The 25904-nt window shown below is 28.1% G+C and overlaps 3 protein-coding genes and 3 non-coding genes across 7 annotated transcripts; 4 read left to right on the top strand and 2 right to left on the bottom strand.

Annotated features, from left to right (window-relative positions):
- Positions 1-3649: 3649 nt before the first annotated feature.
- On the top strand, positions 3650-6948 carry LOC109803172 (mitochondrial pyruvate carrier 4). The gene is made up of 5 exons (XM_020364624.3): positions 3650-3809; positions 4694-4792; positions 5073-5125; positions 6188-6261; positions 6682-6948. The coding sequence occupies exons 1-5, from the start codon at positions 3755-3757 to the stop codon at positions 6719-6721; spliced, it is 321 nt and encodes a 106-aa protein (XP_020220213.1). The 5' UTR covers positions 3650-3754; the 3' UTR covers positions 6722-6948.
- Positions 6949-9250: 2302 nt separating this feature from the next.
- LOC109804433 (golgin family A protein) lies at positions 9251-13184 on the bottom strand. Of its 2 annotated transcripts, none has more exons than XM_029272480.2 (3): positions 12661-13184; positions 10054-10227; positions 9251-9646 (listed from the first exon to the last, which is right to left on the bottom strand). In XM_029272480.2, the coding sequence occupies exons 1-3, from the start codon at positions 13003-13005 to the stop codon at positions 9533-9535; spliced, it is 633 nt and encodes a 210-aa protein (XP_029128313.2). In that variant the 5' UTR covers positions 13006-13184; the 3' UTR covers positions 9251-9532. The 2 variants fall into 2 exon arrangements, with proteins under 2 accessions (XP_029128313.2, XP_020221846.3); XM_020366257.3 differs by having other exon boundaries at positions 9251-9664; positions 12661-13176.
- A 3992-nt stretch (positions 13185-17176) lies between these two features.
- LOC114916249 (small nucleolar RNA SNORD96 family) lies at positions 17177-17265 on the top strand. The gene has a single exon (XR_003804640.1). It is a non-coding gene; the product is annotated as a small nucleolar RNA SNORD96 family (small nucleolar RNA).
- Positions 17266-17470: 205 nt separating this feature from the next.
- On the top strand, positions 17471-17562 carry LOC114916268 (small nucleolar RNA snoR109). The gene has a single exon (XR_003804659.1). It is a non-coding gene; the product is annotated as a small nucleolar RNA snoR109 (small nucleolar RNA).
- A 475-nt stretch (positions 17563-18037) lies between these two features.
- Positions 18038-18125, top strand: LOC114916252 (small nucleolar RNA SNORD96 family). The gene has a single exon (XR_003804643.1). It is a non-coding gene; the product is annotated as a small nucleolar RNA SNORD96 family (small nucleolar RNA).
- A 3468-nt stretch (positions 18126-21593) lies between these two features.
- On the bottom strand, positions 21594-23436 carry LOC109804049 (phosphoenolpyruvate carboxylase, putative (DUF506)). The gene is made up of 2 exons (XM_020365798.3): positions 22883-23436; positions 21594-22405 (listed from the first exon to the last, which is right to left on the bottom strand). Exons 1-2 carry the CDS (start codon positions 23346-23348, stop codon positions 21906-21908), a joined length of 966 nt encoding a protein of 321 aa, XP_020221387.1. The 5' UTR covers positions 23349-23436; the 3' UTR covers positions 21594-21905.
- Between the last annotated feature and the right edge of the window lie 2468 nt (positions 23437-25904).

The following is a 25904-nucleotide window of genomic DNA, read 5'->3' as shown; positions in this document are numbered from 1 at the left end:
GTCAAATTACTTTGAATAAACGAAAAACATTGCAAGAGCTGAAGGACTAGGAATATGGAAGCTCCTTATTGCTTGTAGAGTGGCCAAGACCAGGATAAGGCTGCAATTAAAATATACACTATATCTAGACGAGGTTGGAGGTCAATGAATGAATTGGTGAAAACATGAAATAGGCTTAAACTCACAACTAACACTAATTTTTTATAGGAACGAGGACCTGCTAAATATGATTGTTCTATCGACCATCGATCCCATGGGACCATAATATATTAATATGAGTGTCTGCAGACATTTATTTACACTAGGTCTATAAATTTCATGGATGATAAGTATGTATCAATTGAGAAAGGGTGTCAAGCTCATGTTTTATATAAAAAGTTATTATAATGAAAAGAAAAAAAGGAACTTAAGAATGTTGAGTGTCCATGTTCCAAGGAATGTTTTATATGACCCCAACACTAGCCAAGCTCATTGTGACCATTATCAATATGTTTAATAGTTTATACATTTTATTGATGGGAGAGGGACTGAATAGAGATGCACACATGCACAGACACATAGAGACAGAGGAATTAAAGAGAGAAACCCCCATGACTGAATCCACAGATAAATCTCCTACGCTCTATTTTTCACGCAGTCGACAAATCGATACAGTCTCTGATTCTCCACGATTACTTAATTTTAATAAACAAAGTTTTCTGAAAACTTAATAAATAGATTTGAATAATTTAATAAATTTAAATCTGTAAAAATGTTAAGCAAGCAGTCAAGTGTATTAAATCAAGTGCATTAATCTGTAAAAATGTAATTTTATCTTGTAAGGATTGCATTGTGAAATAGTCCTTGCCTCTTACAGTATTCATTTTATGAGAGTTATTATCATATATAAGAATTGTAAAGTTTAGTAACTTTATTTATAGATATGATATGTTCATAATATTCCAGTGTTGATGGGTTCATAATATTTATATGTATCTATATAAACTAGATTTGAATTAATATCAGTGATCGAAATCTGATCTTTACGGCAACTATTGGATTCTAATCAAATTTAATAGTCATTTATATCTAATAAAAATTAAATGGCTCACATTAATAATATTATTATTACATAGGTATTTGACACAAGTGCAAAGTTATAACATGACAAAAAAATAAATAATTAAATAATTATTATTAATTTAAAAATTGATTATTTCAAAATCCATCAAATTTATATGGATACGGTATAATTTCTCTTGAAATTTTCAATCTTTTTTCATAAAAAAAAAGTTAAAATAAGTTAGTGTGACGTGTTCAACCTGCTTTGTTATTGTTAACTTTTTATAAAACAATATATATATATATATATATATATATATATATATAATATTATTAAATAAAATTAATCATTATAAGAAAAATGCTAGGGCTTCTATAAAAAAAAGTTGCAAATCGAAATTTTTACCCAAAAATATAATAGCCTACTCTATCATATAACATTAAAGTACTTTTCAAGATATATATTTTTATATATTAATTTCTTAATCATTTATTAGAAAAAATATTATGAAATTTATCTATTTGACTATTTATCTCTCTCTATACATATAGATAAATAGATAAATATAAATATAAATTAAATTTAAATTAATATCAACTATTGATTGAAGTTTGAGTTAACGGTAATATTTAAATCTAATTAAATTTGATGTAAAAAAATCTAATCAAAATTAATGGACATAATTATATTTATGAAAAAATAAATTGATCAAATTAATAATATTAATGAAGTAATGTTTTTTAAAAGGATTTTACGATGGATCACTATCTTAAATGATCTATCATGCACCACAATTGATGACCCTTATATTAATATGAGGTTTATATCATTGTGGTGTACTCATTCACACCTTAGTACTGCTATCTCTTTCTCTTCCAGTAGATCCTGAAGTACTGTTATCTTTTTCTCTCCTAGCATACCCTTATTATTTTTAAATGAATATAAATTAAAAGCCTGTTTATTTTTAATAAATAAAAGTTACATGTTTTATTAGTTATATTGATAATAATTATAAAAGTATTAAAATTTTCTGAATATAATACGAGTAATTACTTTTTAAGTTATTTATACATTTTTGATATTTAATTAATCTTATTATAACAAGTTATAACAAAAGAATACTTAATATTGATTTATTTAATTTTAAATAATTAGTATTTTAATTTATACAATACACATATTAAATATTTATTATATATAGTTAAAAATTATAATAAATTATATATACAAATAAATATTATATATTTAAATATAAATATTATATTAAAAAATTTATAAATAAATATTTTAAATATATAATTTATATTTTAAATTTATGATAAATCATTTATATTATAGCATAAGATTTTTATTTATTGATAATTTATTTAAATATATAAAATTTAATTCACAAAGACAACTTAAAGTCGAATTATATAAAAAATTCTAAAAATTCCACGTAAAAAAAACTCACTAAAAATACTTGTGGATATTTGTTGATTTTTCATATATAAAAATTATTAATTAAAATGCATTTCAATAAATAAATTTTCTATATATTAAATGTGAATCACTATTTTATAAAATAAAAAATTAGGAGTTGAGAATATTTTTAAAGATTTTCTTAACTTCTTATCTAATTTTTTTTTAATTTATCATATTTTTATTAAAAATTAATATTTTCAATGATAAAAAAGGAGATATATAAATATACATTAATATAATATTAACATAGTATGAGCAAATATTATTTTAATTTATTTATATTTTGTTATCGTTGAATCTTATGCTTATAATTACTATGACAAATACTTAGAAAATTTTTATTCATTTTAAAGTTTTCAAGTTTAATTATATATAGTAATAAATTTTAACAAATATATATCAATCTTTATATATTAAACGTTGACTATTATTATCTTGTGTCCAAGTGTATTTGAGGGTTTGTCTTTAACGATAAATTTTTTAAATTTTTTAAATTTTTTAATTTTTTTTAATTTTTTAATTTTTTAATCTAATTTAAATTTTATTTATTATAATTATTTATTAATTAAATATTAATATTTTAAAATAAATTATTATTAAAAAATTACAATATAAATTATTTATCATAAATTTAAAATATATTTTATATATTTAAAAATATTTATATATACTTATTTTAAATGTAACTTATATATTCAAATATAATATTTTTATATATAATTTATCACAAATTTTGATTATATTATATATATAATAAACATACGTATGCATGGCTGGATTAAAATACTAGTTATCTTGTACTTTAAAATTTTCAAGAAAATCTTATATTTTTTCTTATAAAATTGTAAAATAATTATCAATTAATAATACATTTTTCCTAATAAATAATTGGAATATATTTTATTATTCATGTTGATCATAAATTATAAATTACAAATATATTAATTTTGATTAACACACTTTAATTAAATTTTGTTATCCGTTAATAGTTTAGTTGCTATTGGCACGTGATTTTCTACCAGTTTGCTCCAAACGAAAATGGGTCAACGTGAGAAAGATGTTGACCCAGTATGAGCCACGCGTCGAAATCTGATTGAATGTGGTTGTGGAGTGGATCCCCTACATTGTAGATGATTACGGTATATAAATAATATTTTTGTATATAAATATGTTGTTTTTCTTTTGTCGCAGTGGTAGAAGCTCAACCCGTTTCGCTTTCAATCAAAGGGAAGAACAAAGATTCAATTCATGGCGGCTGCAAAGCTTCAAGCTTTATGGAATCACCCAGCTGGGCCCAAAACCAGTGAGTTGATTCGATTTGTCTTGTGTTTTTCTTCTTTATTTCTCTCACTTCCGATTTTCATTGCTCTGTGTTCATTCTTTTTTGGGTATATTTTTATGTATATATAATCAGCGACTGGATTTGGCTTATATTAGGGTTTTTGATTTAAAGATTTGTTAAATTGACCTAATCTGACTTGATTTTTTATGAACTCGTCATGTGCACTGAATTATTTTTAACTTTTTTTTTCATTTAAATAAACCTAATTTGACCTTGGGTTGTATCTTAAGAAAAGGGATTTTTTGGGGGCATGGCTTACAGAAATGTTTGTTAGATATTTGGGAACCTGGGATTCGTCTATTAATTTAATTTCTGAACACAAGAAGAGTGTTGAAAATGAGATTAATGACAAACAAACAAAAATTGAATGTTCATATTTTGTCATCTGGGGAAAAACAAACTTGTGCATGCAAATCAGATGTTCTTTTGAAGGATATGTTCGTTTCCAAATATCACATTTTATAATGTTTGCTGGATTTTGGTTGAAAAAGCTGGGAATGCACTTCCTGTTTTCAGTGGATTCGAAGTATGATGTTATTGTTTTATTATGACAATATGACATGTAATTTAAAGAATGCAGTGGAACTCGAATTTGAGTAGCAGTTGGAAAGATAACATCAGTCCAGTCATAAATATACATGGGTTTCCTTGTGTGGTACTTTGTAAACATCACCTGCTCAAAGTACCAGTACCAAGTAGATTATATTTTACAAGTGTATGCTTTATTTTCCCCTAATTCAAATTGTTGTCTCTTTTTGTTTCTAGTGACCAATGTTATTATTAAGTGTTAGTATTGTCATTCTTTACCAATATAAATTCATTAATTGACATGTAATTTTATGCAGTTCATTTCTGGGCACCTACCTTTAAGTGGGGCATCAGCATTGCCAATATTGCTGATTTCTCAAAACCACCTGAGAAACTTTCCTATCCTCAGCAAATAGGTATCCATGTACATAAACAACTGCATTTGCTGCTATCTATCGTAGACCTCTGTCTCTGTTTCTCTCTCTCACACACACATACACACATTTGCACTTGCACTTGCACTCACATGGACTTTGGATTTTTGCTCGTATTCTATCCTTATCTACATATGCATATTTGGGTTCCCCAAATGCTACAGACAACACTTTGTTTTCAAGTTGCAAGCAGTTTAAACCCTATGCGTTGGGTTTTATTTACATCCACAGATTGCTGATTGCTTTTTTGTTTTTTATGCAGCGGTGACAGCTACTGGACTTATCTGGTCTCGTTACAGCACTGTTATCACTCCTGTAAGTTTGTATTTTTTATTGATTGATTTCTTTTGACTAGTTCAGCAAATAATGATGTATTTTTTGACATGAGGATTATTTATGAACCTGCAATGCAAGAGAAATTTCATACTTTTGCTTTATTACCTTCATCACGGTACATGGTAGGTGATACCATTGATACGTGCATAATTCCAGTTTGTAGTTGCATAATTTTCTTTTGTATTGCAAAAGTGTGACATTATATGACATGACATCAATTAGGCTATAATATGGTACTTATAATTTGCAAATTGTGATCTAACCTTAAAATATTGATTTCATGGTGTAATCAAATCATGAGGTAATAATGAAACTCTTTTGGTCATTCTTTTTTCCATAATCTTTGGTGTCTCTTAGACTCATCCTTACATTTGTTTGCTTTTTCTGAATTTGTACTGTATACCAAGTGGCCCCCTTCTCTCTCTCTCTCTCTCTCTCTCTCTCTCTCTGTAGAGCATTTCTACCTTAAAATTATGTACCAGTGTTTGTGTAAAACCTGGAGCATACAAGAACCCTAGTTGTGGAATGGAGCCGTAGTGAAAGATATTATATTAGTTGTCATTGTCTGAATTGTTCAAAACAGGATAAAATGGAATGGAGCCTGATGAAATGTGTTTCATTCCGTTCAATACATCTATATATCTGACTCTCAATCTGAAGGTACAGGATGTGATGCAATGTAATCAACATATTGTTTACTAGCCTTGTTACCATTTCATTCACTTCCCAAAGAAATTTTACTGCATTCCATTATAAAATATTTAAGTGATAGAATGATAGTTTCTAAGTTTCATTATATTCCAGTCTTCTTCCGACTTCCACTTTGCATCTCATTCCACCAATCATAGATATTCAAACAGTCTTTGTTATTACAGTAGCATTTAGGATACTGCTTTTATTGCATGTCATTTACTTTATGAACTTATCCTTGCCGGTCATATTGGCTAAAGAGAAGAGTAGGAAAGTGAAAACTACTTCACATACAATTTCGAATAATTCACAGATAAATTTATGGCAATTATTTTTATGTTGCACTTGCAGAAAAATTGGAACCTGTTTAGTGTAAACGTTGCAATGGCAGGGACAGGCTTATACCAACTCTCACGCAAATTGCGGTAGGTGATATTTATCATTATTTATTTAAGTTTAGGATGATTTCTACTTCATGACCATGTGTTCCTGGTTTCTAGTCAGACACATTCTTCCTCATGCAAGAGTAAGGTTGCATACATCTCACCTTGTCCTAAGCCCCCAAATAGTGGGAACCTTACTCGTCACACCATTTTTTAATCAATAGTAATAGTTTATTTTCCTAAGTGTATTGGGTCTGATTTACCAGAAAATCAAATTTAGATATTTTTTCACGAAGTTTGAAGAAGGCAATAGGGAGAGAAGAAACACTATTACAATATCAAAAGAAACTCTGCCTTATGATAATCTTCGCCATATTTTGGTGCTGTTGCAAAGATTGTTGGCACTGGACCCTAATCTGTAGTCCCCATGATACATATATTAACTTATGCTCTACTTTCCAGGCATGATTATTCCTCTGAGGCTGCTGTGACAAAAGAATGACAATAAATCTTTGAAAATCTCAGTTATTGTGTACTTGGAGGCAGATGGCCAGACTGACATATATTTGTGTTCATACTTTTGGATGTGTAATTCATTTGTACTTTTGCAAGTCTCAAACTGTTAAAGCATCCCCCATCTATGTGTTTTCTTGTTGTATTTGATTGTGGTCAAATAAGGGACTCAAGATTAGCGGGCAACTGAATACAACTGGCCTCATCTTTTTAATATTTCCTATAGCTTTTAAAGCCATCTCACTTGCAGTAGATCTGCCACTTGAAACGGTTGGCATTTTTATGCACAACTGTAAATGCTTTTGTAGATGGCTTGAATATTGCCTAGGGTGAAAATTCAGTTATAGTTAATTATAATAACTTGAGTGGACATGAAGTGGTTGGACTAACTAAACCAAACAAAAGTCTCTGGAAGATGAATATGAAGGTGAGAATTATCAAAAGACTATTGGGAGAATACTTTGGTATACATGGACATTGATGAAGTTAAACATGGCAATTTTACAGAAGTATGATAATATAACTGTACTTTCCTTAAAACTTAACTGGCTATGAACACAATTATATGTTTTTAAGTTGTGTTCTTTTTAGTAAATACGTATAAGAGAAGAAAAAATTTAATTAAAAAAATAAGGATTATTTGCATTTTGGATCCATGAGTGTCATGATTGTGCCAATTAGATGTTTGAAAATTTCCTCAAGAGTTAACCAATTTAAATCAAGTGTATTCAGCAAAAGTAAATAAATGAAATCAAGTGTTAATGTTGGATGCCTTGGATGCAATAACATAGTTAAATTAAATAATATACACAATAATAACGTAGGAAAATTATTACATGTCTATTTATTATCAAAGAGAAAAATAGTCTGCCTATTTTTTATACTTTCTTCTAATCGGAATTTGTCATGTATATTAAATTTATTAATTTTCACAAGAATTATTTAAAAGTTATATATATTATAATTTGTGATTGATTAACATTATGAAATATAATATATATATATATATATATATATATATATATATATATAAGTCCATCGTAGTAATGACACCTAAAATCAATTTTGATTCAAGATGTATAAATGATATTTTTAGAAAAATCGCCATTTTAATATAATTTGTTATAAAAAAAATCAAGTTATTTTAAATCACTTTTGATAATAATTAATTCTGTCAACACATTCAAACACATTTAAACCCAAGTTAATTTTAATTTATATATAAGAGACTTATGATGACATTTGAAAGAGCTTATGTATCTTGCATACACAAATGAACAAGCTTTATATAAATAAAATAACTTATAATAAGTCTATACGTTCTTTTCAACTTAATTCAATAAGCTCCTTATGATAGATTATGAAAATCAATTACAATCTATATCTGTACAATTAATCTATACTATTAATAAAGAGGATGTACACAAATTTTAGAGTAATTTATCTCTATAATTACATCTGAATCACTTTCTTTTTTATTATCTTTCATTTATTTACTATTATCTCTTTTTTTTACTGCAATGACAATCGGTTTCTAAATTTTTTTCCATTAAACAATTACTCATTATCTTTCTTTTTACATAGAGAATCACAAAGTGCTTCTTTTCCCTATAATACATATAATAATTTAACTTTAATCCTATTTCTCTAAATATAAAAACAACTTATATATAAGTGTTTATAGGTTTAATACATCATTTGTTCCATCAATTTTTCATAATTTTTTAATAAAGTTCTCAACTAAAAAAATTGTAATTTAGTCCATTTTTTTATATTATTTTTATAATTTAGTCTCCAAAATTAAATGTCCACTTATAGTCCATGAAATTTGACATAAAATTATTTATAGTCATATTTAGATAGTACCATTAAATTATTATTTCATGTCACCATCCACATGTATCATATATCTCTACTCATTAAAATTTTTCACTATTTCAAAAATTTTATGATTAAGAAGATTAAGATAAAAATTAAAATTTAATACATATAAATAATGATATAAAATAATAATCTAATGTAATTGTCCAAGTATAGAGATATAAAAAAATATATTGTCAATTTAAAAAAATTATAAATAGACCCCTATCTCCCAAAGACTATATTACAAAAATATAAAAAGATTATGAACCTAATTACATTTTTTTTAGTTGAAATATCTATTTTAAATTTTTCAAAAAAAAAATAAAGACAAAATGATGTATTAAACCATAGTTATATAATAAATACCAACCCAAGAAGACCTTATTAATTGACTAAATAATTTTTTATTCATTCTATCTTCTTCTGTAAATACTTATAAACAGAGCCATATCTAGAAGATGAAGTAAACTGAGACATCACACGAGAGAAACTTAGTGGTAATTATAATTCAAAAGGCGAAATGATTCTACTTTAGTCAGGATGAGAACATCATAAGCACAATTTCATCAGTGTTATTTATTTTTTTTAAAAAAAATCCAATTTAGCTCCACAGGCTTGTAGTTTCGAAGTTCAGAATATCCGATTTCAATAAATATATGGGGAAAAAAAATCTGTCCAATGATTGGGAAAAAGGTACACTATCCGTTCCTCCAATACATATTAGATCAGCGCAGCAAGGACACTGAATAAAAAAAATCCATACTATAGGCATATGCCGTTACAATAATCCAATCTAAAATAACAAGTGGTTGAACATAAAGCCAGGGGAAAATTCCCTTCCATCAAACAAATGTATAGACTGCCCATTTATGTTCTCACTATCCGGAGAATCATGAGACCCCTGTTCATGTTTCAGTACCACATGAATTAACTTGCGTTACTGGCCATCTCTTGCTTGATTAGTTTTTGAATCAGAATCATGTTCATCATCATGCGATGTCAAGCCCAAACTTAAATCCAATGTGCTTTCGTTCAGATCTTGGCGCACCACCTGATTTTTGTACTGAGACTGAAGTATAAGACAAAGTCACTATTTAAATAAAACTTTTAAAAAAGAAATGGATCAAGTCCTTCACTAGTCACTGCTGTGGACTTCATATTTAGCAACAGACATGACAAATTTGAGACATGTAGATCGCTGAGTTATATGATGGTAATGCCCAATCCATAAATTTCAAATTTCATAATGCTCGTTTGAATCATAAAAATTGTCCAAGTTCAAAATGACAGATCAGAAGCCTCGGTGTCTAATTTTAATCACAGAAATATTTTCCTTTTATGAATTTATGCGGGCATAAAGTAGAATGTGAGCCGCAGTTATTCTAGGCAATACTTTTTGCAAATATGAAAGAAAATTGGAGAAACATGCGGTAAACAAAGAGACATGAAAAGGTTTACCTGACTTTCTTCCATTGGGACATCATTTATGTCAGGTTTTTCATCCAAAGTCTCATTCTTGCGAGCTGGATCTGCTGCACCTGAATCAGAATCAATTGGTTTAGAATCATCGTCGACCTTCTCAGCACCCTCATTTTCTGCAGCTTCATTTCTCTGCTCCTCTAGTAGAGCAACCTGCGTCATCAGACAACCCAGATTACCACACCTTCCCAATCTTCATTACCATTTGACAGAATAGACCAGTATCAACTTATTATCATCACAAAAAGTATGAATACTGAAATGATTCATCAATGGTGTAAGTGTTCCGAAGATGACTTCAAGTACACCATGGATCAAAACCTCTGGCTAGTCCAGCATAGTTATTATTGTTGAATATCATCAGTTCTGTGACATGTTTCACCGGAAACTCATAAATACCATATTTAAAAGCAAAACCTAGTGATTCGTTCTAAGAATGCATTGATAGGGAACAATGGAACATGACAAACATCAATGAATGCTGCAAATACCATTTCCAGTGAAAGTGTAAAGCGCCTAATGCAACACTATGAGTATAAGTTTACAAAAATCAACAATAAAACACAGAATCATGTCCCACGATCATTAATGAGAGGAAACAGCTGACTCTTCAACAGCCAAACTGTAGCTAACTGCATCAATACCTCCAATCTGAAATCTTACCAGTGGTGAAGGGTAAACCACATTCTTTAGATTTTAATCAACTACAGATGCATCTGGTTAATGAAAAGAAGAGAGTCCCATTTTGGTCCTTGCTGAAAGATTTTTGGAACATCAAGTTGGTTTTTGACATCAAAATTAGTTCAAAAGTGACTGTTTACCAGGACCAACTTGATGTAATTTGAGAACCAAATTGATTTTGCTAAACTATGAGGAGTAAATTGGGGGTTTGTGGTTATAAATACTATTTGCTACTTTTTTGCAGCCACTATAACATAATATAAGACTGACAAGAAAGCTTATCCAGAATGTTCCATCAGTAATCCTACAATTATTTATCAGGAAATGAAATGATATTATCAGTTGATCGGAAAATGATATCATCTATCCCATAGATATATGTGTGTTTGGTTCAGTTTATTTCTCAAAAATTATCACTTGTTTTTGTCAGTCTACTGAGAGAGTTTTTGAAAAGAAAAACCATTTCTCAGAAAAAAGTTGTTCCCAAACACATGTATTCAGCAAAAAACCATCTATCAACAAGAGAAGTTGAAATACTCCCCTGCCCCCAGAAAGACATACAGAAGTTGAAGAAAGAAATCAGGATGTGCGTATGAAACAGAATAATAAATTATTGAAAACTAATTTGGCTGTGTGAATAGTTATCACAAATAGATCCCCTTTTTTCCTTTAGACTCTATTTAGGGCCACAACTCACCATGCAAACCTATTCTTCTTTTCCATTTCCACCAAAACAAAGCTGGTAAGCAACATGTTGGTTTTCGTTCCTTTTTTTCTTTTCAAATAATTTAGTTCAGAAATTTCAGTCACTCACTTTCTGCACTAGAGTTGTTCCTTCATCATCATGCAAATTGCAGACTTGCAAGTTGCAATTATCATGAGTTGTTTCCAAACCCCAGCCTCAGACAAAACTACCACCATCTTTTTATTATGAGTTTTCTTATTATCACTCAACAATTGTAACTCAATAGTGAATTTCCACCTTGTTGCGTTCAAGCTGGAGTGAATTTCATTTCTTAAAACAAATAACTTGGACGCTCAAGAGAGTAATAGAAGGGGAAAGGGGAATCACATTTCCTGATTCTAGTTTCTTAAATGTTTTGGACAATTGATAGCTCAAGCAACACAGCAGAGTAGGCATTTTTTTACAATGATATTTAGGAATATTAATATAAACTAGCAAATTTACACAGACACACACACACCCCTTTTGTAGGATTTTCTGAATTAAGAAAATTAGTTAGCTCCATCTGATACTCGTCATTCAGAAGGCCAACAAAATAAAAATAAAAATAAAAAAGGTATTTTAATATTTTACAGAGCAACAAGAGAAAAATTAGCCCTAACAAAAACCAACATTACTTATCTTCCCTCCTTTTCTCTGTTGTTTATAATCAATCACCCAGGAAAACAGCAAAAATCAGAAATACCCTGCACTATATTCATCAGCTAATTGTCAATTCCAGTCATAATCATATCTTCAAAACTAGCTCACAATAGTCCAATACTTAAATTTTTATCCAGAATAACGAAGCTACGGTAAAATAAGTTATTTGTAATCCCAATGTCCCTACATTTATTCCTAAATATCCTCTAAATAAAAATGCATTAATATGAGGACACAAGTCCCAATAGTGCGTAAAATAAGGGACAAGTAGGAAACAAAACAAGTACTGTGAAACCGAATAAGACAGGATCTATGAAGATATTGCAGTAACTAAAGCAATCCATTTTGTCGAATGCGAAGAACGGTACCATACAAGCGAATTTTCCTTGAACATTTTTCAAATCTAATGAATTTGAGAGAGTTCGAGGCGCATTATACGTTGTGACGGTCCAATAAAACCCTAAGCTAAAGTAATTAGAAAAAGAGAGAGAGAGGGAAGAAGGAAGCAACATGAATACCGGAACGTATTTGAATTTTCTTCGGGGCGGTTCTTCGGGGGGTTCGGGCAGCGCGTCCTTGGCGGTACCGTTAGCGTTGGAGTTGGTGGTGGTGTTGTGGCTTTGGGTGATTGGGGTCCACTTGTAAAGGAGAAGATGGGAAGCGTTGGAAGCGTGAGAGTGAGTGTGAGTGTGATTGTGAGTGTGATTGTGATTGTGATTGTGATTGGTGTTGGAATTAGAGGAAGCAGAAGAGGGAGATACGTGGACCCATTTCTTCTTCCACTTCCGAACCGGTCCAGTGAACACCGTGGCCGGTCCGTACCGGGTCGAGGACCGCCCTAGTCGGGCCCCAACTCCCTCCATCGCAGATCTCTTCCGATGCCTACTCTCTGGGCCTCCGATCCGCCACCACCCTACTTTTTTTTTTTCTTTTTTCTTTTATTTGGATTTGGGTTTCGAATTCTCTCCCTCTCTACAAAACCCTTTCCCTCTCTCTCTCTCTCTCTCTCTCTCTCTTGATGCGAGGCACTGTCTTTTGCTTCTTTTTATCGATTGGCTTCTGTGTCTGATAGACTCATCATGTGGTTCACTTCGCCTGCCGTTTATGCTGTGCCCAATCAGGACCGTCCATTGTGTGCATTCAGCTATGTGCGACCATTTATTTATATTATTAAATGTAGTTTTGTAGTTTTTCTTATTATTATTTTATATATCTAACCAAAATTGAAGGAGTAGGATGTGTTTAGGTAAGGCGGGTATGAAAAATTAAAATCTAATTTTATGTTGTTTTTTTGTTAGAATCATAAAATTTGTGGGAAGTTTAGCTATTTTTAAAAAATACTTTTGTATATATTTTTAAGTAATAATTATTATAATATAAATCATTTAATTATTACAAGAAATTAAAGTATAAAAATATAATAATATATACAAGATCGTAAATTCAAACTTTATTACTACATTTTATTTTTTACTAATAGAAAATATGAAACATATTTCTAATTATGTTATACTTACATACTTATATATATCATGCTTGCGTGTTTAGAGTATTAGGCATGTCACATTTTACTTTCTTGAAATTAATCTTAATCTCAATTAAATATAGAGAGAAATTTGATTTCAACTTAAAGAGAATTTTTCTCATTAAATCTGAGTTAGAGTGGACTTTTATAATTATAAATTCAAATTTAATTGTTATGATTAATGATGTGTACCATTTCTTTTAATATGTTCGAATGTATTTTTGAACTATTTTTTTACTATTTTTAGTATTTTAGTATATTAATAATATGATGAAAGATTTTTCTTTGGATTAATTAATATAGGGAGAAAAAAAATAGGAAACTATAAAGGGCGATAAAGTTAATTAATCCATTTTAACTCTGGATTGAGCCACTAGCACGGTGGATTTGGATTAACTACCAAATCACACCCAGAGAAAACAAATAATATGAATATAAAATAATTTAAAAGTGACTTATTATTTAATATGTCATTTATTTTTTTTAAATTAAATTGTAATTTTAGTCTCTTATAATATTTAGTATAGAATTATAATCTTCTTTTTTAATTATATAATTTTAGTCTTCAAAATTTTAAAATTATATACAAGTTTAGTTTATCAAGAGTCTTCTATTTATTGTTTTGACAAGTGTGAGAGAAAATTTAAGACAAGTTGATCCATCTCCACTATCTCAAATTTGCTTAAGTGAATCTATATATATATTAAAATAAAAAGATTTATCACTTTCTGAAATTCGCTTGAACAAATTAATAAGAGCTGAATGGAATACACTCCACTCAAAAATCGTTTAAGTGAGAGGGAAAAGACTTGAGCAATTTTATAACAGCAAAAGAATCCTCTCCGGATAAAATTCACTTAAGCTAATCATAATATAGTCTTTTATCATTTGGATGTGCACTCCATACATTATTTCCTAAAGTTAACAAGCTATTTTTTATCTCAACTATATCAAATTACTTTGTTTATATATATATATATATATATATATATATATATATATATATATATATATATATATATATATATATATATATGTGTGTGTGTGTATGCATGTCTGACTAGCAATGGTTGTGTAGTTTACCCACATGAATTTGGGTCAAGTTGATTTGTTGTAGTGAAAATATATCAATTTTTCTCTTATTTGTGTGATTATGAGCTTTTAAATTTGAAAATCATAGTCTATTGTGGAACCTTCTATTTTAATTATTAATGTTTTCCGTTAAAATCAATTGTAAAATAATTTAATTAAGTGACTTTTGATATTTTTAATTGCTAACATTTTAAATTAAATGTATTTTATTTTTGTGTTTAATGGTTATCTAACGATCATTTATCTTTTCATATAAATATCATGTTCCATGAAGTATATAAACCCATCGAATAATGCAACTTTCTCTAATGTGTTCTCTCTCAATTTTTTCTTTCTTGACATTTTCTTTTATGGGTTAAAAACTTGTCAGTTTAGTATATACATCATTAATACTGCATTGGACACCTCAGCAACCAACATCTATAATCATAAGGACTTATGGTTGATGCACTTACAACAAATCATTGCTATTGCAACATGTGCCAAACATCTACAAGATGTTTAAAATATTAGAGTATTTATTGCCAAAAAAATTTAACTAGCAAGTGTTGGACACTTGGGGTTCTCATAAACACATGTCTTTACATTGGTATAATATCGTTCACTTTAGGCTTAAATTCTCGTGATTTTACTTTTGGACATCTCCCAAAAAGTCTCGTAGCAATGGTGACTATGTGTGTTTTATAAACTTTCCTTTCTTTTCATGATCCAATTATGTAGGACTTTATTTGTAGCCCAACAAGCCTCCTTTCAAATAAAGGACCATGGTTTAACCTCTCTTTAGTGGAAACTTTTTTTATTCATCTACGAGTATTTGATGGTGGTTTTTAGAGCTTTAGCCACACTTGTCAGTTTTATATATTTGCACCGTTGTTAGCTTACATCAACATAACACACTATATGACCTCCACATCGTTAAGAAGACTTTTAACATAAGGGATCACACATTTGGATCCACCACCTCCCATTGCCATATACTTGTCTAAGACTCTGAGCTGGTCACCTGGTCTACCATTCGATCTGATATCATTGTTAGACACTTGGGGTTCACACAAACACACGTTTCTACATTAATATGATGTTGTCCACCTTAGGCTTAAACTCTCGTGATTTTGCTTTTGATCATCTTTCAAAATATCTCATACTAATAGAGACTATGTGTGTTTTATAAACTTTTATTTCTCTTTATGATCCAATAATGTGAAACCTTGTTTATATCCTAAATGTAAGAGCGTGTCCATACCTTATTAGATATATTGTCATACTTTGCTTAGTACATTATTTAACAATTTATTCAATGTGAACCACTCATACAAAAAGTAAGAAATACAATAGATTCTTTCATTCTCAAATATAATATGAAGACGTAATAAAACAGAGGTTAGTCATCAACAACTATTATCTTTAAACAATAGTTAAAGATAAAGATATCAAAATTTAGATCAATGAATATTATAAGTTACTTGAAAATTTAAAAGCAAAAAATAAACCCATCATAATAAATTTAGATATAAAATTCATAATTATTTAATAGACAAACTTATAAGTCATTTATTTTTTATATACGTTTTCTAAAATTCATCAAACCAACCAAACTTAACTCATAACTCATTAACACTAAGTTGAATTAAAATTTTCAATCTAATTCAAAATGAATTATACCAACCTAACTCCATTCGAATATTTTATGGACAAAAATATTGAGTTTTGTTTTGTTTTGACACTTTTTATTATCTATATTTTTTAATCTAATATTTATCTCTTTATTTATAAGTTAACTTTTAATATTTTACACGAAAATATTAATTTTTTAAAATAACCTTATATCTTACTTTAAATTACTCATTATAAAATTGAAAATATAATTTATGTATTTTAAAAGTATTTATTTATTATAATATTAACAATAATATATATTTTAATTTATCATTTATATTCTTAAATTTATTATGAATTTTAATTATATGAAAATGAGCACACAATAAAAATAATTCTATTACAATCATTTAAAATCTAAACAAAGCTAACAATATATTTTTATGGTTGCATTTACATCTGACTGAAAATATATTTTAATTTGACTAATATTTATTTATTCTTCCACTATCGTAGCCATCAGATTGGTCCAAGACGAACGGCCGTGATCTTTCCTCAGCGCAGAGTAGCTCTGTGAGTCTGTGACACGGACGATAAATAGGAGTCATCTCTCAGTTCCCCTTCGCCCCCAATTTTTTTCTAGGGTTAGGGTTATGGTTAAAGCTCAGAGCTCACAACTTAAATTTTCGACCTAGGTAATCTTCCAAAGTCTGTCACCAACACTTCCTATTTATCTTATTGTCGGTTATCTTACATGTAGCGGAATCAAAGATCATTCCTTGATTACCACTTTTCCTTTGCGTCTTTCTGAAATCAAAATTTAGCCAGTGATGATATCAGTTACCAAATACCATCTTTCGGGACTGAATGGCTTCTTTTGCCTTGCTGTTATTCTGCAATTCTGAGGCTGCTTATTACTGTTTCATATGTTAGTATTTGATGTTATGAAAATGGCTGCTTTTGATTTGTGACTGAAATGGTTCTGAATTTTGTTGAAAGCAAACTTTATTAAAATTGTTGGTTATTTGGTTTGGATTTGTTGTGGGGAAGGCTACATGTACCAAGGGAAGGGTGTGAACAAAAAAGTTGTATCCTTGATCTTGAATGTGCCATGGTGGCTGTAGCTATATCAATGCTGTTAGAGAAGCTATCTGGCCGGTTGTTGTGATCCCTGTCAACTAATCTGCTTACCGAGCTTTTCACATTTTTTCTCCTTATCATAAGGTTCATTTTTTTGTTTATTTGTTTGATCTTTTTGGGTTTGTCTTGATAAGGGGAGAAGAGTAAAACGAGCTTATGATTTCGTTTTATTTGAAGACCCTTCTCGTACATTGAACACTTCTGGGTCACTTTCCAGGCAATCTGCTTTGATTTTCCAGCAGATTGCGTCTATAGGTGCCTACAGCCATGTGTTGTTTTTTTCTTTGTCCTCAATAAAATTGATTTTTCATGTGAAATTGTTTCATCAAGTTGCAATGGTTAATAAAAACAATATCACATGATTAATTGCTAATTCATTGTCTGAAACAAAGGGGCTCACTAATTCTTTTTATTTTGCCCTTCAAACTTTTTGTTCAAGCTGTGTTAGTTGGTTAGGGACGTATAACCTAAAATATGACGTTTGTTATAAGTTTAATTTTCTTGATTGGTAGTGTGCACTTGTCTGCTTACAGTATAGCCACTTGCTGATGATGATATCATTTACAAAACCATCTTTCGGGACTGAATGGCTTTGTCACGCCTTGCTGTTATTATGCAATTCCGAGGCCATGGCTTTACAAGTCCAATTTTATTTTTGTTGTCCTCTACTCCCCTGTTCTACTCGTGTGATTTATTAATTTAAAATAATAATTTTTGGTTTTTACTCTTTTATTAAGCTGCTACTATTGGTAAATAATCCCAAGGCTTGCAGGTGCCAAGTTTCTCCTGACTTACCTTTTTTTTTCTTGGTTATTATTATGTTTGTATAGTTTGGCATCTTAGTACTGCCCCCGAACATAATATTGATCTACTTTAAAAGCAGAGTTTTGTATGAAAAAGATAGGGAAGGTATTTATTTTTAATTCAAGATAGTTGTATAATATTTGTAAAATAAACAAAATAATATATGAATTTTATGTTAATCTGTTGTTGCATATTTTTTCTCCTGTAAAACTTGTCAAGTTAGTAAATTTTTATTGAGAAAATATCCTTTATTTCTTCTATATCAAAATCATCGGTCTCAAATCTCAATACCCCGCAAAGAACTCATATCACTGTGTTCAATGGAATGATTCAATGAAGAGGATTTTGAATTTCATCCCTGAATTTGTACTTCAACAAGTCCCATATTGTACAAAAAAAAATGCTATCTTTATGTTTCAAAGAAAGCCATTTATAAGTGGTTCAGTCAAACATCGCTGGAGTGAGGATGACATTTGGATAAGGATAATTAGGATTTTCAAACACCTGGATTGGGAATGGTGTTTGGGTGGGGATAATTAGGATGGTAAATGGGTTGAGTTGAAACAAACCTGATTCAACTTTATTTGGATTGGATTGATAAGAATCAATCGAACTTTAAATTTGAATTGAATTTGAAATAAATATATATATATATTTTTAGCTTGGATTCAGTTTGATTTAAGTTTTCGAATTATTAGTTTGAAACACATCAACAATAAGTCAAAATAAAGCTAAAATTATATAATTTTATATAATATTTATTAAGTTCTCATTGTTATATAATTATTATGTGGGATGCATCATTTTACTAATATTATTAAGTTCCTAGGCTTATTTAGTTTTTTTTAATACTTAATAAAATTTAAAAAGTATAGTTACATTGATTCAATAGAGAAAAATACATGTATAATATGTATGCGTATTCATCAAGTGTTTTAAATGAATAATCTTCTTATTGTAAAAAGAAGAGTATTATGAACATATATTGAAAATTATACAGTTAGGAAAGAATAACAAGAAACTTGTAAAAAAAAACATGAAACTTAAAAAGAAAATTATCATTTTAAATAATGAAAGAAGAGGATTACAAAGATTTATTTAATGCTTAATTTAAAATTATGCTATTATCCTTAATTTAAGAAAGTAAATTTAAGATAATAATATACAAAGTAAATTAATAAAATAATTAAAACTATGCTAACAGAAATAATATTATATTTTTTAATTAATTATTTTAAAAATTAAACTATAAAAATATATATATAAAAGGAAAATGAAGTAGTTATACATATTGGACTTCTAACAAAAACATTTCTTTCTTTTTTAGACATGGTTTTTATTACAGATAAAATAAATTACTTATGTAAAATTGCATGAAAGATAAATAATTTATTAAAGTGTGATTATACATATATGTGACAATTAATGCACAATTAAAATAAGAACAATATAATAATTCAAGATCTTAGAAATATTTATAAAATTATATAAGAGTATTTAAATTCCATAAATTTACTTCTTTTAGATATAAAATTCCTAAACTTTAATTTTATCACATTATTGACAATTTTTTTTATAAAATTAATAATTAATTTGTATTTGTATAATTAAAGTTAGAATTAATTTAAGACATTTTAATATGATTATAGAATAGTTGGTACTTGGTATGAATAATATTATAAAACTCGTATAAAGTACTTACTTCACTAACATAATATCAATCATAATAACAAAATAAAAAATATATATATTACACACATAATATCAATCATAATAACAAAATAAAAAAATATATATATTACACACAAGTTTTTAAAGAGAATTAATAATTGATTTTATAGTCATAAAACTAAACTTTATAAGTTGTCTTTATATATTTGAATATGCATTGCTTGAGAGACTTCTAAAATTAATTTATAATATATTTATTAAGAGTTAATAATGATAATACTTTATTTTTTAACATTAGTTTTTTTTAAAATATAATATTTTCAAAATTTGAGGTGAAGTATCATATTCATAACTTAAATTGATATTAGTGACGGTAAAATATTTTTAAGACTAATTGTTATTGGATTCATCCTTCCATATTAAACGAGAATCACTATTTTGTGTGTGAGTATTTTTAGAGTCGATTCTCCATTAAGAGAGTTTTTAAGATTCTTTTAACTTCTTATTTGATTCGATTTTTTAACTTATCACATTTATTTATAAATTAAAATTTAATATTTTAAAATAAATTATTAATAACTATAAAAAAATTTGTCACTGTAAATTACTTATTTTAAATGTAAAATATAATTTATATATTTAAAAAACTTATTTATAAAAATTATAAATATAATTTGTATATTTAATATTTTTTATATATAATTTATTATAAATTTTAATTATATAATAAATATTTAACCTTTGAAATTCTAAGACTAAAATACCGGTAGATACAAGTATTTACTTATGATTCTTTAGTTCAATTGTAGATAATTGGGATATAAAACTATGAATAAATATTAACTTGATAGAATTTCAAATTAATTAATAATATCATATTGCCCGTTTCAAAAAGTTTAAAATGAATAATCAGATAATTGTAATTTGTACGCTGATTTCATCCGTTCACATTTAAAAAAAAAGTCTTAGAACCGAAATTTTTATCACAATTTAAAAATTTTTAAAAACACTTTTTTAAATCAGTTCAAATTAGTTTTCTTTTTGTCATTAATACTTGTTAAGTTTAGTCTGTTTGGTGACAGGATTAATTGGTTCTTGTCTCTAGTTTCTATATTCTTTTTCTAGACTAGTGTGTTTTCTTTCTTGTACTCAAGCTCTTCCTTGCATACCAAATACTTGAACCATATTATTAGTTAAGTTATAACCATTTCATGTGAGGTATACTTAGCTGGTTACAGGTTGAATAGACTTCCCAATTCAGTTTTTTAAAACAGTGTTCCTTAATAAGTAGAGGCAAACAATTTCATTAATAGTTGATGTCCTGATCCAGTGACTATAATAATAAAGTGGTCGATCCACTCACTAGATACACTTATTTGTTTGAAGTGAAATCATCTCGTTTCCCAGAAGTGGTAAATCGAGTTTAAAAAGAGTTGAATAGTTTATATTACAATATAGCTTTTGGTGAATAACATATTCAAAGATGCCACAAATATTCCTGATAATGTGCCACACAATTCATTTTGTGGGACCAGTAGGCATAGCTAGCAAAGTAGTTGGAGATAGAGTGGCAGACCAATAAATGTCTAGGCAATTATCTTTCAGCAACTAATATGCTCAAAATTTAATTTGAAGACACCGTAGATCATTTGCCATTTGCCAACAAACCAATTCTTTATCTTTATCTTAACTGTACAATGTGTTTTTTTCTTTCTCTTCAACATTATCTTCCCAAATAAATAAAAGAAATGCTAGCAAGTAGCATAGAACCTTGCTTACTAGTTTACTACATCTATGATCTAACCTATAAGACAAAAATATGCCAGAGCTGTGCATAAGAGAAATTTTTTCTCAACGACTTTTTGTGCTCTCTTGGCCAAGACACTTGACTCAATCAAAAACACTTGTATACAAATAGAATGCATATGACTTCAATCACACACCAAGACTATCAGAATTAAAAGCTGTTGTCAAATGACCAATTCTGAAGCCAGTCTTAGTTACATAAACATCCCTGCAATTGTGTGTTTTCACAGGTAGCACTTCAAATCCAATGGACCTCTTAGGAAATAAGGACTCAGAAGCACTTTTAGTTGCATCTGCATTAGTAGTTCTCTTGTAAGCACCAAACCACTTTGCTTGCATGTATACATTTCTCCTCCATGGTGGTACCTGCAGGTTCATTCTTTTCATTGAGCTCTTAATAGCAGCGCACATCAGCACCGCAACCTCCTTCAGCTCTTCCACTTTGCCCACATATATCAATGGGAAAACATCTAGCAACGAAGTATATTGATTTGTGGGACGAGCTATTTCAAACTCGCCAGCAAGGCCAACTTCAACTATGTACCGTTTTCCCTTCAAATTCATATCAATGTACTCATAATCACCACCTGTTAATCTACCGTTTTTCTTCCACTTGGATTTGCACAGTCCTGCACATAGACAGTATATAATTTATCAAACCAAGTCTTATAATTTAATCATTTCAACGTATGCGACTCATCGATTGGCAACTTCATATGTATGCTACTTTGAAAATAATTGAACATAAAAATAGAAAAATACTCTGCATCTTGATTACACGTGGATATGATATATGATGAATGACACGTGCCCCTTAGAACGTAGACATATATAATGCAATAGATTAATCAGTTCAATCTAGATCCAAGGGAATAAACCGAAAAAATTGGAATAGTTTTTTTTTTTTCTTTTCTCCTAACCAACCATTTTCAAATGTGTCAAAATTAAAGTGATGGATTGAAATAAGAGATAAACGTTAATAAGCCGGGACAAAAACACAGTTTTTTATTATGTACAGAAATGAAACTCAAATTCTAGTTGAATACACATTAAAACTGCATCTAATTTTTGTATGAATGATATAACAGATGAACTGTAATACTAACCAGCATCAAAACCTTTTTCCCTCAAGCGTGACATCAAGCGGCGTTTGGAATTGTTGCCAACAACACGACATGCATCTTCAACCTCCCTCCTAATTGTTTCTTTGGCCTCCCTTTCATCATTATCACCTTCATTCCCATAAAACAAACTCCGCAACATTTCCCTCTTCTCCGAATCAGATTTTTCTTCTTTTTCTTCATCATGATCTTCCTCGCACTCAACACCACCCACTTGTTGTTCTTCTTCTTTTTCTGGGGTAATCTCGTTCTTCTCCATGAAGGACTTGACGAGATAAGACAAATCGGTTAAAGTCTCCGGCGAGTGCTCGCTGCCGCTACTCTCGCAGAGCCTCACACGTGCCACGTCAGCGTCAAACGCCGCTGCCACTCTCTGAAACCTCACCGGAATTCTAGCCATATCTGAAAGAATACTATGCGACCCTTTTCTCTGAGGTTGTGGAAGGAACATATATAGGCAAAGTAGAGTAATGGTGGGGTGGGTCTGTATTATTACATGTGACGTTGAAATGTTGATATGGTGTCTACATATGAGTGAGATAAGAGGGAAATGGCGTCATTATTTATACATAACATAAATGTTCAGAACACTAGGCGATTATGATTGACTCGTTGAACATAAACGGTGGAGGATTTTTTTAACTTCTAGTTCTGAATTACAACATATATGAATGTAGGCCAATTATTGGACTCGTTTGGTGAACCTGGCCTCGAAAAGCGTCCCGGTACTGCATCAAATGTTGTTCAGTAATCAGCATTTTGGCATGCTACTCACACAAGTTGTTTTCCATAAAAAAAACATGAAAAGTTTGACACTTGAATATCTTTCTACTTCATACTTATCTCATTGTCATCATGTCATCAATCATGGTTGCCCCCATGAGAAAAGTTTCCTTGCCTTTCGCATTCTTCTAGTTTAATTACCACAAAATGTATACAATGGTGACATAAAGGGGATACATTTACTTTAAAAAAAAATAAAATAAAATTATCTTATTTAAATTTTGTATATGTTTTATTTTTTGTTGGCATCATAATAGTTAAAACCCATTTAATATTTATTAAGAGAAAATAAACAAAAACTATATAAATTATTATGACATTTTAACTTTGCCCTAAAAAAAACATAACTTTTTATTTGATGTATAAAAAAGGAAAATGATAACCAGTGTATAGGGTATGAGTTAAGAAATCAAAGGTTGAAATTTTTTATTTATAACTTTATTTTAATTCATAATAAAAATTAAGAGTAAGAATATGTCAAATCAATCTTTAAATATATAAGTTTGATTTATTTTATAAAATTAAAATTTAAGTTTGGTCTATTATTTAATATAGATCAATTTTTTTTTAAAGTTTAGTCTGTTAATCTATTTATAAAAATATTTTAAATTAGCAACATTAAGTATATCAATAAATTTAATTTTAAATAAATTAATAAAATTATTTTCTAATAAAAAACAATTTAATTATTCACTATATCTCATTTATGAAGAAAAAGACTAAGGAAATGTATTCTACTTTTAATTTTTTTTTTATTTTGTATGGATAAATAACGTATAACTTTTAAGTATAGTAAAATAGTGAAAAATGTTGATAATTTAATTTTTTTTATTATAAATTTATTTATTTAATTATATTATTAATAATATAATATATATTTATTTTATTTACTTTTGTATATTAATATTTATTATATTATATAGATAATTTTAATTTATTAGGTCTAAATTTTTTTTATAAATTTAAATATAATATTTTTAAATAAATAAATTTTTTAAAAGTTTAAATTTGACATTTTTATTAAATAAATAAATAAAAAGATTTTAAACGGTTTACATCATAAGTTTATATTTAAGATCCGAGTTATTTATTTACATCCTTAATAAAAAAAATTACATATTAATTTGTTGATTTGAGCACCATAGAAAATATTATGTTTTGATATTAAAAGTACAAGTCGCATTAAATATACATGGATGCATGAATTCTGCTGCTATCTCTGCCAAATGTGTACAGATATGATTAAGCGTTTCTCATAAAAAAAAAAAAAAAGAAAAAAAATCTTCTTTTGTTCATCTTTCTTTCTTTGGAATTGAAAGGATTTATTATTTTAATGAAAAAATATTTTACAAATATTTTTTTAAATATTTTTAATGTTTTATTTATTTACATTATGATTTCACCACTTCATTGATTGCGAAATGCCTAAACTTACTCCTTCCATTTAATATTGCGAAATGTTTTCACGAATTTTAAGAAATGAAATGACTCCAAGATAATAGTATTTGTTTCGGGTTATTTTTATAAAAACAATTTCTTATTTTTTATAAATGTATCTTAAATATTATACTTCAAGATAATAGTATTTATTAGAAAGCAAACTAAATTGAAATAAAAAGTTTTAATATTTGATTAAAAAATAAATTTGTCAATTATTACATTTTTAATTAGTTTTATTTTAAAAGTTTTGAATCAATGCGAAACAATGGTAGTAGATTTTGAAGAATAAGGTAACTAGGCAAAAGCTTGATACATTAACCAGAAAGCGACAAGTTTTAACATCTGAATTTATTTGGATACAAATAAAAATAATAATAATTTTTTTTATTAAAAGATCTTTATTTTTAATATAAAATTTCTCAAAAACTCATATAATTTAAACATACTCTTTGTCAATTTTCTTTTCTTTAATTTATCTATCTATCTATTTCTTTTTTTTTCTTTTGTAGATTCAACAGGCTCATCTCAGCTCTACAAGGTGAAAAAAAAACGTTATTCAAAGATTATAAAAAATGAATTATAATTACATTCATATATATGTTATATAAATTATTTTATATTTAATATGTTTATGAAAAGTTTAATTTTATAGTTGATTTTACTATATTTGTCTTTCTTATTGTAATTAATCTTTTTTTTTTTTACTTACACAACACCTAATTATTATTATTATTATTATTATTATTATTTTATAAAAATAAATTTTCTAAAGTAATAGAAAAAT

The sequence above is a fragment of the Cajanus cajan genome, chromosome 1 (genome assembly GCF_000230855.2).
Source record: "Cajanus cajan strain Asha chromosome 1, NIPB_CcT2T_4, whole genome shotgun sequence".
NCBI classification, from domain to species: Eukaryota; Viridiplantae; Streptophyta; class Magnoliopsida; order Fabales; family Fabaceae; genus Cajanus; species Cajanus cajan.
This window is presented reverse-complemented; position numbering and strand designations above follow the sequence as displayed.

Bases quoted from the DNA above. Each gene is read 5' to 3' on its own strand.
- LOC109803172 (XM_020364624.3), top strand. From the start codon at position 3,755: ATGGCGGCTGCAAAGCTTCAAGCTTTATGGAATCACCCAGCTGGGCCC. The intron at 3,810-4,693 runs GTGAGTTGATTC...AATTTTATGCAG, and splicing joins CCCAGCTGGGCCCAAAACCA to TTCATTTCTGGGCACCTACC. The intron at 5,126-6,187 runs GTAAGTTTGTAT...TTGCACTTGCAG, and splicing joins ACAGCACTGTTATCACTCCT to AAAAATTGGAACCTGTTTAG.
- LOC109804433 (XM_020366257.3), bottom strand. From the start codon at position 13,005: ATGGAGGGAGTTGGGGCCCGACTAGGGCGGTCCTCGACCCGGTACGGA. The intron at 10,228-12,660 runs GTATTCATGTTG...CTGATGACGCAG, and splicing joins GAAAATTCAAATACGTTCCG to GTTGCTCTACTAGAGGAGCA. The intron at 9,665-10,053 runs GTAAACCTTTTC...CTTATACTTCAG, and splicing joins TCCCAATGGAAGAAAGTCAG to TCTCAGTACAAAAATCAGGT.
- LOC109804049 (XM_020365798.3), bottom strand. From the start codon at position 23,348: ATGTTCCTTCCACAACCTCAGAGAAAAGGGTCGCATAGTATTCTTTCA. The intron at 22,406-22,882 runs GTTAGTATTACA...GTCTATGTGCAG, and splicing joins GGAAAAAGGTTTTGATGCTG to GACTGTGCAAATCCAAGTGG.